A 16165-nucleotide genomic window follows, 5' to 3' on the forward strand; every position below is an offset into this window, starting at 1 on the left:
AAGGCTTGAGACTACATAGTGAATTCCATGTCACCGTGTGGTAGAGTGAGACCCTACCTCGAAAAAGTAAACTAAAAAGAAAAAATAAACTATTGAGGGAAATTATTGAGGATCCTTTGTGAAATGTCTAGATTTTGGTGTTATACATGGCATCACACATGATCACACATGATTAACAAATTCCTTAGTGAAATAATAGGAACAAAAAGATGTATGGGCGGTTGATGAAGCTCAGTGGTGAAGTATATGGTTAGTATCCTGAGGCAATAGGTTCATTCCCTGGCATCAAAGGGTGGGGGGAGATTTGTGTAACAAAGGGGAAAATTACTTAGTGAAAATAAATGTGTTGACATTTATATTCTAAAACTAAGAATTTTACCACAATACACTATTAGAAAGTCATTTATAAATTTGAAATTTCTAACCTTGTTTTGTTTGTTTAAAACTCTCTTTTTTAAAGTTTATAGAAAAATTTTTCAGTCTTGCCTCAGAAATCATGCTCTTGCCTCAGTGGGTTCATTTCCCCATGGTGCGTCTGGATTGTGAAGACTTGAAGATAGGCCTGACAAACAAGGCAAAAGACTTTGCAAACATACTGTTAAACAACATTGCTTCAAAACACAAGAAAGAAAATGAAGCGTAAGTAGAATTATCATACTCAGAAGAATAGGGCCAAAAGAAGCATTTCATCAAAATTATTCTTATTTAAAAACAAAAGAGCAGGGACTGGAATGGTGGCTCAGTGGTTAAAGGTATTTGCTTGTAAAGCCGGAAGACCTGAATTTGATTCCTCAGTACCCACCTAAAACCAGATATACCAAGTGGCACATGAATCTAAAGTTGATTGGCAGTGGTAAGAGGCTCTGGTATATTCATACTCACTCACATTCTGTCTCTCAAATAAATAAATAAATATATATTTTGAGAGAGAGGAGTATTGGAATGCCAGGGCCTCCAGCCACGGTGATGAAACTCTAGATGCTTGTGCCACCATGTGTGTCTGGCTTACATGGGACCTGGGGAGTCGAACACAGGTCCTTAGGTATTGCAAGAAAGCACTTAAACCACTAAGCAATCTCTCTAGCTCCCTGATATTTAATTATTTTCCCTTTTGTGTTTTATTCTGCTTCATAGTACATTTTATTTATTTTAATTTTAAAATTATTTATTGTGTATGTGAAAGAGAGACAGACAGAATGGGCATGTCAGGACCTTCTGCCCCTGCAAATGAACACCAGGTACATGTACCACTTAGTGCTTCTGGCTTTACATGGGTATTAGGGAATCAAACCTGGGCCTCTAGGTTTTGCAATCAAGCACCTTTAACCACTGATCAATCTCTCCAGCCCCTACATTTTAGTTTTTAAATTATTTATTTATTTGTGTGCCTGTGTATGGTGGCTGGGAGGGGAAGGAGGGAGTGCCAGGGCCTCTTGCTGCTGCAAAGGAACAATAGACACTTAGGCCACTTTTTGTATCTGGGTGGCTTAGGAATTGAACCTGGAATGACAGGCTTTACAAGCAAGCACTTTAACAGCTGAGCCATCTTTCCAGTCCCCAATACATTTTATTATTTTATTTATTTACTTATTGAGGTAGGGTCTCTCTTTAGCCCAAGCTGACCTGGAATTCACTCTGTAGTCTCAAGTTGGCCTTGAACTCACAACATCCTTTTACCTCTGCCTCCTGAGTGCTGGGATTTAAAGGTGTGCAACCACCATGCCTGGCAATTTTATTTCATTTTTTAAAAATATTTATGTTGGGCTGGAGAGATGGCTTAGCTGTTAAGCGCTTGCCTGTGAAGCCTAAGGACCCCAGTTTGAGGCTCGATTCCCCAGGACCCACGTTAGCCAGAGGCACAAGGGGACACATGCATCTGGAGTTCGTTTGCAGTGGCTGGAAGCCCTGGCACGTCCATTCTCTCTTTCTCTCTGCCTGTTTCTCTCTCTATCTGTCGCTCTCAAATAAATACGAATAAACAAAAAAAAATTTATGTATTGGGCTAAAGAGATGGCTTAGCAGTTAAGGTGCTTGACTGCAAAACCCAAAGACCCAGGTTCAATTCTCCAGGACCACATAAACTAGATGTACAAGGTGGCACATGTGTCTGGAGTCCATTTGCAGTGACTAGAGGCCCTGGAGTGCCCATCCTCTTTCCGTCCCTTTCTCTCTCTCAAGTAAATAATTATAAAAAGAATTATTGACAAATATGTATTGAGAGCTGGAGAGATGGTTTAGCAGTTAAGGTGCTTGCCTGCAGCGCCAAAGGATCCAGGTTTGGTTCCCCAAGTACTCATGTAAGCCAGATACACAAGATGGTACATGCATCTGGAGTTCATTTGCATTGGTTAGAGGCCCTGGTGGTGTTGTTTTCTCTCTCTCTCTCTCTCTCTGTCTCTCAAATAAATTAAGTGTTAAAATATTTACGTATTGAATCATCTATTTGAGACACACACAAATATACACACACAGAGAGACAAGGGTGGGGGGGGGCAGAATGGGTACACCAGGGCCTCTTTCCCCTGTAAAGGAACTCCAGATGCATGCACCACTTTGTGTATATGGCTTTACATGGGTACTGGGGAATTGTACCCAAGGCAGCAAACAAGCACCTTTAACTGCTGAGCTATCTGTCCAGCCCACATTTCATTTTTAAAATAAGAGTCTTATGATATAGACCAGGCTGGCCTGTAACTCACTACCCTCCTGCCCCACAGTGCTGAGATTATAGGCATGACTATTATGTTCAGTCCTATAGCACTTTACTACTTAAGATTTTTTAAAAAAATATTTTATTATTTATCTATTTGACAGAGAAAGAGAGAGAGAGAGAGGGAGAAAATGGGTGCACCAGGGCCTCCAACCACTGCAAACGAACTCTAGATGCATGTGCCCCCTTGTGCATCTGGATAACATGGGTCCTGGGAAATCGAACTTGGGTCCTTTGGCCTTGCAGGCAAAGGCCATAACCACTAAGCCATCCCTCCAGTCCACTACTTAAGATTTTTATATGCCTATGTGCTTTGTCTCTTTCCTTGAATGTAAGCTTCACCAGGGCAAGTCTTAGGCTTCTTTGGTGCTAATGTTTAGAACTTTCCATGGCACATTTTTAGAACAACTAATATAACTACTCCTGCACAATCTAAATGAAATATCCACATTTAATTTAATTAATTTTTATTTTATTTTATTGATTTGTGTATGAGAGAGAGAGAAAGGTAGATAGATAGGTAGATATAGAGAATGGACATGTCAGGGGCTTCAGCGACCACAAACAAATTCCAGACTCATGGGCCACCTTGTGCATCTGGTTTATATGGATCCTGGGGAATCAAACCTGTGTCCTTAGCCTTCACAGGCAAGTGCCCTAACAACTAAACCATCTCTCTAGCTCTTTTAATTTTTTTTTTTTTGCGGGAGGGTTCAAGGTAGGGTTTCACTCTAGCCCAAGTTGACCTGGAATTCACTATGTAGTCTCAGGGTGGCCTCAAACTCATGGTGATCCACCTGCCCCTCTTTCCAATGTGCTGGGATTAAACGTGTGCCCTGTCCCTTTAAAAAAATTTTTTCCCCCAAGGTAGGGTCTCACTCTAGCTCATGATGACCTGGAATTCACTATGTATTCACTATGTAGTCTCAGGGTGGCCTCAAACTCAGAGATCCTCCTACCTTTGCCTCCCAAGTGCTGGGATTAAAGGCATGCACCACCACATCTGGCTCCCTTTAAAAAAAATTTAAAATACTTTTATTTATTTATTTGACAGGGAAGAGAGAGAGAGAGAGAAGGAATGGGTGCACTCGAGCATTCAGCCACTGAAAGTGAATTCCAGACACATGTACCACCTTGTGCATCTAGTTTTATGTGGGTACTGGGGAATTGGACCTAGGACTTTTGGCTTTGCCAGCAAGCACCTTAACTGCTAAGTCATCTCTCTAGCCCCCATGCCTGGCTTTTTACATGGGTGCTGGGGATCCAACTCAGGTCCTCATGCTTGCCTAGCAAGCTCAAGCTCTTACCCGCTGAGCCATCTCCCCAGCCCTAACTCTTGAGATCACCAGACTAGATCATGGTGTATACCAGTAGGCCAATGATGAAGATGAGGCAGTAGGATCACAAGTTTGAGGCCTGCCTGGGCTATACCTTGAGGGCTGGGGAGATGGCTCAATGGGTAAAAGTGCTTGTTCTGCAAGCCTGATGACCAGAGTTCAAATCCCCAGAACCCATGTCAAGCTGGACGCAAAATGGTACACATGTCTGCAATCCCAGTACACCTATGGTAATGGGAGAAGGAGCCAGCAGAATCCTGAAACTCACAGGCCAGCTAGACTGGCATTCACAGTAGCAAAAACAAGAGAGGCCTGGAGAGTTGGCTTAGTGGTTAAGGTACTTGCCTGCAAAGCCAAAGGACCCAGGTTCAATTTCTCAGGACCCATGTTAGCCAGATGCATAAGGTGGCACATGTGTTTGGAATTCCTTTGCAGTGGCTGAAGGCCCTGACATGCCCATTTGCACTTTTTTCTCTCTCTTTCAAATATATAAGATAAAATAAAGTTAAAACAACAACAGCAACAAGAAGAGAGGCCGTCTCCAACAGGGTGGAAGGAGAGCACCGAACACCTTGAGTTATCCTTTGGTCTCCACTCATGTGCTGTGACACACACACACACACACACACACACACACACACACACACCACCAAAACCAAGTTTTAGATATGCTATAATTTCATATGAAAGTACGATTTTTGTATAGGTTTTTTTTTTGGCGGGGGTGGTTTGTTTTTCAAGGTAGGTTCTCACTCTAGCCCAGGGTGACCTGGAATTCGTCTCACTAGCCTCAAATTCCTCAGCCTCCTGAGTGCTGGGATTAGAGGTGTCTACCACATGCCTGTCAGAAAGATAGAGAGAGGGAGGGAGAGGGAGAGATAGAGAGAGAGAGAGAGAGAGAATGGGTAAACCAGGGCCACCAGCCACTGTAAACAAATTCCAGACGCATGGGCCACTGTGCATCTGGCTTTACGTGAGTACTGGGGAATTGAACTCAGGTCATTAGGCTTTATGGGTAAACACCTTAACTTCAGAGCAAATGCTTCAGCCCATACTTTGTATAGGCTTTTCTTGACCTATGATATATGAGATACCAGCCAGGTTCACCAGTTCTTTTGAGGATAAGCAGTTCCTGCTTTATGACAGTCACAGCACATAGGTATTGACACGATCGGGCACTAGCTATCATCAGCATAGTAACCCAGAGAACTGTGTCAGCATTTGCAGCGAATTTGAAGCGATTAAGGAGCATGCATTAAGAGTTCCTGAGACGACAGAAGAAATGATGGAGCTGATAGCTTACATAGAAAAAGCTCGGATTTCCGGAATCCATGACTTAGCCCTGAGGATCCAGGTAAGAAACTACATGTATATCTTTTAAGTAGTTTTTCTCTACTGGGAAATATTGTGGCAATGTTCAGAATGTCGAAAAACACTGAGTTGGAGACAAATCATTCTGGAGTGAGTTGTCGATGTCACTACCACCCAGTTCAAAAACCAGGATAGGGGCTGGAGATGGCTCAGCAGTTAAGGTACTTGCCTGCAAAACTTAATAACCCCAGGTTCGATTCCCCAGTACCCACGGAAAGCCAGATGCACAAAGTGGTGCTTGTATATCTGGAGTTTGTTTGCAGTGGCTAGAGGCCCATTCTCTCTCTGTGTGTGTAAATAAATAAATAAACTATTTTTAAAAACCAGGATAACCCCTGTGTATGAGTTCCTAACCAGCCCCACTTCTTTTCTCTTCCTCCTTCCCCTAGGAGCTTCCACTTGACATTCACAGTAGATATATTTTGATTTTCTTCAGTTTTGCTGATAAGTATTCTTAAACAATATGGAGTTCAAAAATATTTTGATTTATTTGTGAAAAGAGAACGAGAGAGAGAAAGAGAGGGAGAGAGAGAGAGAGAGAGAATGGGTATGCCAGGGCCTCCAGCTGCTGCAAACAAACTCCAGATGCGTGTACCACCTTGTGCATCTGGCTTTTACACAGATACTGGGAATTGAACACAGGTTGTTAGGCTTTGTAGGCAAGCACCTTAGCCACTGAAAAATCCCTCCAGCCCTGTTGTTTTTTAGACAGAATCTCATTATATAGGCCAAATTGGCCTCATGAGCCATGTGATCACTGAGATCACATTCATGAGCTGTCTGTGTCAGCCTTTTGAGTGCTGGGATCATAGGTGTGCCACCGTGTCAGCCACTGTCACTGCATTTAAGTGCACAGTTCAGTATAGAACTTCTTTAAATATTTTAAAAATGATATATTTATTTATTGAGAGAGAGAAAAAGGCACACACACACACACACACACACACACACACACACAGAATGGGCACACCAGGGCCTGTAGCCACTGCACATGTACTCCAGACACATGTGCCACTTTGTGCATCTGTCCTACATGGGTACTGGGGAGTCAAACCTTAGTCTGTAGGCTTTGCAGGCAAGTGCCTTAACCTCTGATCCATCTCTCCAGGCCAAGAATGTAAAAATTTTTACAAAGCAAGCTTCAAGGGCTGGAGAGATGGCTTAGCGGTTAAGCGCTTGCCTGTGAAGCTTAACAACCCCAGTTCGAGGCTCAATTCCCCAGGACCCACGTTAGCCAGATGCACAAGGAGGCACACGCTTCTGGAGTTCGTTTGCAGTGGCTGGTAGCCCTGGCGTGCCCATTCTCTCTCTCTTTCTGTCTCTTTCTCACTCCGTCTGTCACTCTCAAATAAATAAATAAAAATTAAAATAAAAACAACAACAAAGCAAGCTTCAAGTATTGGATCACCTTTTCAAATCATACTCAAGGGAGCCCAAGGACATCTTCATATGAAGTCAACTCTGTGAAAACTTTTAAAGAGCTTGAAAGCCCATATAAAAATACAATTTTCTGTCCCAAAGCCAAAATAAATATACTATAGCTTGGGTTGGAGAGATGGCTTAGTGGTTAAGTGCTTGCTTGTGAAGCCTTAGGACCCCAGTTCCAGGCTCAATTCCCCAGGACCCACGTTAGTCAGATGTACAAGGGGTTGCATGCATCTGGAGTTTGTTTGCAGAGGCTGGAAGTCCTAGCGCGCCCATTCTCTCTCTCTTTCTCTTTGCCTCTTTCTCTGTCTGTTGCTCTCAAATAAACAAATAAAAACTTTAAAAAAAATTAAAAATATATATACTATAGCTATTGAGATATTTATGTGATTTGGGCAGTGCATAAAATATTAATTAATAGAGTCACACTGAAATTTGAAAGACTGTTAGAGATTGTTGGCTGTACTCTTTCATAATGTCTTGGACTTCCTATGTGATATGTTAAATCTAGGGTTTCTTTTATAGGAATCTAAACGCCAAATGAGTTACTTTTTAGACGTTTTCCTGTTTTCTCAAGAAGACTTAAACTTAAATGCAACTGTCCTCATGTGGCCCAAGAAAATTAACCCAATTTTTGATGAAAATGATGAGGTAAATATATTTTAAGTATACATTTAGTATTCTGACATTTTAAGTACAGAGTGCAGGCTTACTTTTCGTACCTACTTGCCTACTGACTGTAAAATTTCATGTGTCGGTCGAAGTTTGAATCTGCCACCATTTATGGCAGTGCCAGCTCAGGACTGGCTTTTCAGGTTCACTAACAGGAATTGGTAAGTGTGAGCTGACAATGAAGGAGTCAGAACCAGAATGTTCTGAGAGCAAGCATGAATTCTTCCCATGGTTATTAAGGAGCAGTACAGCCCCATATGCCCTGTCAGCCCACTTTACATGTGATGAAGACAAAACTAGGAGAGCTTGAGTGGTTTCCTCACTGAGATCACAGGGCCAGATTTAGGACTTTATCTTATTTTATTAATTATTATTATTTTGAGGTAGGGTCTCACTCTAGCCCAGGTTGACCTAGAATTCACTATGTAGTCTCAGGGTGGCCTCGAACTCATGGTGACCCTCCTACCTCTGCCTCCTGAGTGCTGGGATTAAAGGTGTGCACCACCATCCCTGGCCATATTTAGGACTTCATATCAGACTCAGTGTCGTTCTGGATTTGAAAAAGTAATAAACCTGTTGATCCTCAATTTGGAGGTAGAATGGAGTAACAATGAAAAGCATGAACTTCCATAAAATAAACCAAGATTGGGCTGGAGAGATGGCTTAGTGGTTAAGGCACTTGCCTGCAAAGCCAAAGGACCCAGGTTCAATTCCCCAGGACCTACGTTAGCCAGATGCACAAGAGGGCACACACATCTGGAGTTCATTTGCAGTGGCTGGAGGCCCTGGTGTGCCCGTGCTCACTCTCTGTCTCTCTGCCTATTACTCTCAAATAAATAAAATAAAATAAAATAAAATAAAATAAAATAAAATAAAATAAACCAAGGTTGTAATCTGGACCTTAGCATTTATGATTCTGTGATCTTGGACATGGCCTCTTGATTTCCATATGCCCCAGCTTCTACATCTTTGAAGAGAAAATAGTAATGTAGAGAAAATATTTAATAGCTCATGACATGGCATGCACATTCAATAAATGGTAGCTTTTTAAAAAAACATTATTTATCTATTTGTAAGGAGAAAGAGAGAGAGAGAGGAGAGAGATACAGACAGAGAGAGAATGGGCATACCAGGGTCTCTAACCACTGCAAATGAACTCCAGACCCATGTGCCCCTTGTGCATCTGGCTTACGTGGGTCCTGGGGAATCGAACCTAGGTCCTTTGGCTTTGTAGGCAAATGCCTTAACCACTAAGCTATCTCTCCAGCCCAAATGGTAGCTTTTTTTAAAAAAAATTATTTTTATTTTATTTATTTATTTAAAAGAGGGAGAAAGAGAGCGCGCGAGAGAGGCCAGGGCCTCCATGTGCTTTAAGTGAACTCCAGATGTATATGCTACCATGTGCATCTGGCTTACATGGGTCCTGAGGAATTGAACCATGGTCCTTTGGCTTTATAGGCAAGCACCTTAACCACTTAGCCATTTCTCCAGCTCCCAATAAACGATAGCTTTTATTATTATCTTAGAATATGTGAAAGACTTAAAGTATAATTAATAAATAAGAGCTGGTGAAAGTCAATTTAATGATCCAGGAAAATTTGTTTGGTATCAGTCATTGAAAATGATTTTGTTTTGTTTTGTTTTTCGAGGTAGGGTCTCACTCTGGTCCAGGCTGACCTGGAATTAACTACGTAGTCTCAGGGTGGCCACGAACTCATGGTGATCCTTCTACCTATGTCTCCCAAGTGCTGGGATTAAAGGCGTGTGCCACCACGCCCAGCTGAAGATGATGTTTTCGTATTTACTTTTCTTTGAATTACTATCGGTAACTCTTTTCTTTGTACTACAACAATTAACATGATTGTTATTTATTTTAAAAAGCTCATTGAAAATGCTAAACATAGAAGAGAAAATGAACTAATTGCCAAGAGAGAGAAACTGATTTTGGAATTAGAAAAAGAGTCCCGCAGCATGGAGGAGTTTATGGAGTTTGCGGAGCTGGAGCGCATGCAGCAGGTCTGAGAGCTTTTAGCGTTGTCACTGTGGCCAGCCCAAAGGTGAACCGGCATATTTACATGCATCCTAACATGGGGAAAAACAAACAAACAAACATTTCCTATGCCATATGGATTCACTTGATTCTTAAGCCTGCTACCAAGTGCTGTTTTCTATTTGTAGAGCAGACATAGCCATGTCTTCTGTTCATCATCATACTAGTGTTACGAAGTTAATATTTAAAGGTGTTGTGGAACTACAAGAACATATCCTATACTAGGTCATGCAATCTTGTTTGTATATCGCTTGGCTATTTGTCAAGTTGACAACATGTCTGTTTTCAGTACGTGACAGATGTCAGACAGCTGCAGAAGCGCATCCAGGAGTCGGAGGAAGCCGTGCAGTTCATTAATAAAGAGGAGGAGCTGTTCAAGTGGGAACTGACCAAGTACCCCGAGCTGGATAAGTTGAAAGTTAACATCGAGCCCTATCAGAAGTTTTTTAATTTTGTCTTGAAGTGGCAACGAACAGAAAAACGGTAATTTCTGATAATGTAATTTTCAAAAATTAAGCAGAGCTGGAGAGATGGCTCAGCAGTTAAGGCGCTTGCCTGCAAAGCCTAATTTCCCAGTACCCACATAAAGCCAGATGGACAAAGTGGCACATGCATCTGGAGTTCATTTGCAGGGGCTGGAAGCCCTAGCTTGCCCATTCTATCTGTCTCTTGCAAATAAATAAATATATATATATATATATGTTAAAAAAGTTAATCAAGGTGGGCGTGGTGCCACACTCCTTTAATCCCAGCACTGAGGAGGCAGAGGTAGGATTGCCATGAGTTCGAGGCCACCCTGAGACTTCATAGTGAATTCCAGGTCAGCCTGGGCTAGAGTGAGACCCTACCTCGAAAAACAAATAAACAAAAACAAAAGCAAAACAAGTCAAGCAAATACTGTAAAAGAATGTGTGAAATTCAAGATATTTTTTGTTAAAGGTTTAAAAGTATGACTTGCTGGGTGTGGTTGCGCACGCCTTTAATCCCAGCCCTCAGGAGGCTGAGGTAGGGGGACTGCTGTGAGTTCGAGGCCACCCTGAGACTACAGAGTGAATTTCAGGTCAGCTTGGGCTAGAGTGAGACCCTCCCTCAAAACACAAGCAAATAAATAAATTTTAAAAAATATGTCTTGCTCTAGCCCAGGCTGACCTGAAATTCACTCTGTAGTCTCAGGGTGGCCTCAAACTCATGGTGATCCTCCTACCTCTGCCTCCCGAGTGCTGGGATTTAAGGTGTGTACCACCATGTCTGGCTACAGAGGTAATTTTAATTGTCTCCCTTCTATCATTCCTACCTGTGTGCCCCAGTCACCCCTTTTACAAAAACAAGGAGTTTAATCTAAAGTCCTCAAGACCCCTTCCCAGTCCAAAAACCCAAGTTAAATATTGCTTTTCTTGAAATCCAGGTGGATGGATGGAGGGTTTTTGGACCTCAACGGTGAAAGCATGGAAGCTGATGTAGATGAATTTTCCCGAGAAGTGTTTAAGACCCTGAGGTTTTTCCAGACAAAGCAAAAGAAAGAATTACAAGAAAAAAGAAAGGCAAGGAGACAGTCTACGGTGGAAGAGAGACCCGAAGAAGAAGTAAGGGAGAATCCTACCATTGCCATGTGCACCACGGTCATGGAGCAGATCAAGGTTTTTAAGGTATATTGTTGCAGAGCTTTTCTGAAAAGATCACTCCAACACCAGCATGAGAGAAAGTAGAGGAGCTTATGTGGGGATGGCTCCCCAAAGTAACTTCGGTGTTAAGCTGAGATTTTACTTTCCTTTTATAGTGTTCCTAGCTGGGGTGGGGGGGTGAGTGAGCAAGCGGGCCGCTGGTTTACAGAAGCAGGACGTGACAGTTAGCTTGTGCAGTCTGTGTGCTTCAGAACAATTTTTCAAAACATACCTATGAATCAACATGTATATGAATCACGTAGTCAGGTCACCCTAACCATGAGCTCTATTTTAGTCTAAACTGTCCTTCCCTCTGGGTCTTCCCCCTTGCCCCCGCCCCCCCCCCCCCCCGGACAATTCTGTCTTTGTGATTCCTTCAGCTACTGACAGAGAGATGTTCAGCTCCTCAGCAGTTAACTCTTAGCACATCAGTTCAGCTTTCAGCTTCTTTCCCACTGCAATATCCCTTCAACTTCACGTTGTGTGCTGGGCCTGTGCAAAACCCGCCCTCTAGCCTTGTATGCTTCACGCACGCGCCTATGCACAACCATTCTCGGTGAGCATCTGATGGAAGATGGTGGGAATGAGTCAGACCTTGACCAAAAGTTGAGGCAGAAGAGAAAAATCATAAAACCACAGATCTCATTGTATTTCCTTTATTTGTTTTTACTGTCTTGTTTCTTTGTGGGGCAAGGTCTCATTGGGTAGCCCAGAATGGCCTGGAACTTGTAATCCGTCCGCCTCAACCTTTGGATGTTGGGACCAAAGGTGTGTGCAGTCATATGTCAGTATGTGAAGACTTCATATTAACTTAAAACAGCCACCCCAGAGCTACAGGTCACAACACATCTGGCTCTAGTAACTGGCTCAAGGATAAACCCGTAACCCAAACTAGGCTGATGATAGTTTTTCTGTGGCACTTAAATAATGTTTATTTTATTTTATTTTACTTATTTGCAAGGAAACAGAGAGACAGAGAATATGGGCATGTCAGGGCCAGTAGCCACTGCAAATGAACTCCAGGTCCATGTGTCACCTTGAGCATCTTGCTTACTTGGGTACTGGGGAATCGAACCCAGGTCATTAGGCTTTGCAGGTAGGAGCCTTAACCACTAAGTCATCTCTTCAGCCCTTTTGTGGTACTTTTAAGCCAGCTGTGGAAAAGGACTCTACTCTCCTCATAAGAGGTTAAGCATATGAGTGACTTGTGACCTGTGGCTCTGGAATGGGTGTTTTGAGACAATATGGAGTCTTTACATATTGATATGTCACTGCACACATCTGTGATCCCAGCATCCAAAGGCTGAGACAGATGGATTACAAGTACCAGGCCATTCTGGGCTACCCAATAAGACCTTGTCTCACAAAAACAAAGGAAATACGTGGAGATCTGCATAATCAGTGTGGTTTTACAATTTTCTGTCCTGCCTCAACCATTGGTTGAGTTCTGACCCAACTCCCACCTTCGATTCCAGGCATGGGTATTTTGAGGAGAAGCAAGGGATGGACATTTCAGGGTTGGAAGGAAAGGACAAGGACAAACAGAAGAGACTTTCCCCTTTCCTTCTTTCCTTCCTTCCTTCTTTCCTTTTGTTGTCCCTTTCTTCCTTCTTCTTTTTTTTTTTTTTTTTTTGCTGTGTGTGTGTAGGTCTGAGGACATCCTTAGATGTTGATCCTCATCTTTCACCTTGTTTGAGGCAGGGTCTCTTTGTTGTTCTTCGTGGGCACTCTGGGATTATAGATGCTCACACTATGCCACTCAGCATCTAGCTTTTTATCCTTTTGTTTTGTTTTGTTTTTTAGAGGTAGGGTCTCACTCTGGCCCAGGCTGACCTGGAATTCACTATGTAGTCACAGGATGGCCTCAAACTCACAGCAATCCTCCTACCTCTGTCCCCTGAGTGCTGGGATTAAAGGCGTGCACCACCACCCCTGCTATCTTTTTTTTTTTTTTAAGAGGTAATAAAGTATTTATAAAAAAGTATTTTGGGCTGGAGAGGTGGCTTAACACTTAAGCGCTTGCCTGTGAAGCCTAAGGACCCCGGTTCGAGGCTCGACTCCCCAGGACCCACGTTAGCCAGATGCACAAGGGGGTGCATGAGTCTGGAATTCGTTTGCAGTGGCTGGAGGCCCTGGCGTGCCCATTCTCTCTCTATCTATCTGCCTCTTTCTCTCTGTCTGTTGCTCTCAATAAAAACTGGGCAACACTGACAAAAGGACCAAGACAGTCAAGGCCCCAGGAGGGGCAACCCAGGGGTAGGGCCTTCCTCTCTTGAAGCCAGCAGCAACAGGATGGCTCCCGGGATGCTGGCAGACCCTGGCCTGGCCATGCTTGGACCTCCCTGGCCGGGGCAGGCCCTGCAGAAAGGCCCCCAGCAGCGTGTGCTTCCCGGCCACGCGGTGAGAACGCCAATCGCCAGGGCTCCCACGGTCCCCCTCCAGCGGGCTCTGGATTCCCTGCAGGACTCGGCGTGTGCTCCACCACTGGGCCCGGCTTTTTTAAAATAGGGAACACTTCACGAATTTGCCTGTCATCCTTGCACAGAGGCCATGCTAATTTCTGTATCCTTCCAATTTTGGTATATGTGCTGCCGAAGTGAGCACTTCGTTGGTTTTTTGAAGTAGGGTCTCACTCCAGCCCAGGCTGACCTGGAATCCACAAGGTAGTCTCAGGGTGGCCTTGAACACACGGCGATCCTCCTACCTCTACCTCCCAAATGCTGGGATTAAAGTCGTGCGCCACCATGCCTGGCTCTTTTTACCTCTTCAATATGGGTTTGGCGATCCAAACACAGGTACTTTATCCACTGTGTCATTTCCAGATCCTTTCAATTACATCTTTTATTTATTTATGTATTTATTTTTATGGGAAAAGAGGTTTATTTTGGCTTACAGGCTCAAGGGGAAGTGCCACAATGGCAGGGGAAAACGCTCCTATGAGCAGAGGGTGGACATCACCCCCTGGCCCACATAAGGTGGACAACAGGAGCAGGAGAGTGTGCCCCAACCACATCTTTTAAAAATATTTTATTTACCTATTTATTTTCAAGCAGAGATACAGATAGATAGATAGATAGATAGATAGATAGATAGATAGATAGACAGACAGACAGACAGACAGACAGATAGATAAAGAAAATGGGCCCACCAGGTCCTCTATCGATTGCAAACAAACTCCAGATGCATGTGTCACTTTGTGCATCTGGCTTTACATGCATACTGGAGAATCAACCTGGGTCATTAGGCATTGCAGGCAAGCCTTAACCACTAAACCATCTCTCTAGCCCCCTCTTTTTTTTTTTTCTTTTTCTTTCTTTCCTTTTTATTTAATTTTTTTTTTTTTTTTGAGATAGGATCTCACGCTAGCCCAGGCTGACCTGGAATTCACTATGTAGTCTCAGGGTAGCCTCGAACTCCCAGTGATTTTCCTACCTTGACCTGCCAAGTGCTAGGATGAAAGGCATGCACTACAACACCTGGGAAAGAGAGAGAGAGAGGGAGAGAGGAAGGGCGTGCCAGGGCTTCCAGATGTTGCAAATGAACTCCAGATGCATGCTCCACTTTGCGCATATGGTTTTACATGGGTACTGGCGAAATAAACTCTGGTCATTAGGCTTTATGGGCAAGTACCTTAACCACTGAGCCATCTCTCCACCTGCTCTTTAAAAAAAATGTTTTATTTATTTATATGAATGAGAGAAGCGGTGGGGGGGGGAGAGGAAATGGTCATGCCAGGGCCTTTAGCCACTGCAAATGAACTCCAGACATATGTGCCTCATTGTGCATCTGGCTTATGTGGGTAACGGGGAGTTGAACCTGGGTCCTTTGGCTTCACAGGCAAGTGCCTTAACCACTAAGCCATCTCTCTAGCTCCTCTTCTTATCTCTTCAGTATGGGTTCTAGGGATCCAGACTCAGGTACTCATGTTTGTACAGCAAGCACTTTCTCTGCTGAGTCATCTCCCAGACCTCCTACCCTTTCAATCTCATCTTATTGCATGTCTGACCTTTTGAAGACAAGGCCTTCTTCTTGTTATCAAGGCTTCCTCCCACAGACTCGGTGTGTACGAACGTGACGTGCCGTTGTTGTTTGTGTCCCCCTTAGGACTATATTCCTACCGTTTCCATTCTGTGCAATCCAGGAATGCGAGCTCGTCACTGGCAACAGATGTCAGAAATCGTAGGCTACGACTTGACTCCAGACTCTGGAACTACCCTGAGAAAAGTTCTGAAACTGAACCTGGCACCATATTTAGAAAAATTTGAAACGATAAGTGCAGGTGCCAGCAAGGTAAACATAAAGATGCGCTAAAACTCTTCACTTGAGGAGTTTGGTATTGTAATAACCATAGCTTTGTTGTGGTCCGATGCATGTACTATGCAGGACAGCATTAGGGGGAGGTGAGGGGAATTGATAGAAGACTACTGTGATTTTATAACACAGAACATGTGCCTGCTTTCCCAATGTCCAAAGTAGAAATTGTACCTTTAACATCTTCTTATTTTCTAATTTTTTGTGTTTGTTTTTTTGAGGTAGGGTCTTACTCTAGCTCAGGCTGACCTGGAATTCACTATGTAGTCTCAGGCTGGCCTTGAACTCATGGCGATCCTCCTACCTCTGCCTCTCAAGTGCTGGAATTAAAGGTATGTGCCACTTCTGGCATTTTATTCGTTTTTTGAGGTAGGGTCTTGCTCTAGCCCAGGACGATCTGGAATGCACAATGTAGTCTTAGGGTGGCTTCAAATTTACAGCAATCCTGTGCATCCTGAGTGTTGGGATTAAAGGCATGCCCAATATATATTAAGATATATTGAAGGTGTGAGCCAGTGCCTGACACTAACTATGCAAGACCATCATAAGAGGAGGAAAAGACCATGACATCAAAATAAAAGAGAGACTGATTGAATTGGGGAGGGGATATGATGGAGAATGGAGTTTC

General features: G+C 43.4%; 1 protein-coding gene and 1 non-coding gene across 2 annotated transcripts in view; one reads left to right on the top strand and one right to left on the bottom strand.

The window, feature by feature from the left end:
* Positions 1-16165, top strand: part of Dnah12 (dynein axonemal heavy chain 12) — a 196393-nt gene that overhangs the window by 35279 nt on the left and 144949 nt on the right. The window contains exons 12-18 of the mRNA XM_045135823.1: positions 461-639; positions 5266-5401; positions 7369-7494; positions 9397-9531; positions 9855-10048; positions 10971-11211; positions 15331-15516. Of these exons, the coding sequence (XP_044991758.1) occupies positions 461-639; positions 5266-5401; positions 7369-7494; positions 9397-9531; positions 9855-10048; positions 10971-11211; positions 15331-15516 (1197 nt within the window). The remainder of the gene's footprint in view (positions 1-460; positions 640-5265; positions 5402-7368; positions 7495-9396; positions 9532-9854; positions 10049-10970; positions 11212-15330; positions 15517-16165) is intronic.
* LOC123455402 lies at positions 13727-13830 on the bottom strand. Its single transcript, XR_006633891.1, has one exon. It is a non-coding gene; the product is annotated as a U6 spliceosomal RNA (small nuclear RNA).

This window comes from Jaculus jaculus, chromosome 16 (genome assembly GCF_020740685.1).
Source record: "Jaculus jaculus isolate mJacJac1 chromosome 16, mJacJac1.mat.Y.cur, whole genome shotgun sequence".
Taxonomy (NCBI): domain Eukaryota; kingdom Metazoa; phylum Chordata; class Mammalia; order Rodentia; family Dipodidae; genus Jaculus; species Jaculus jaculus.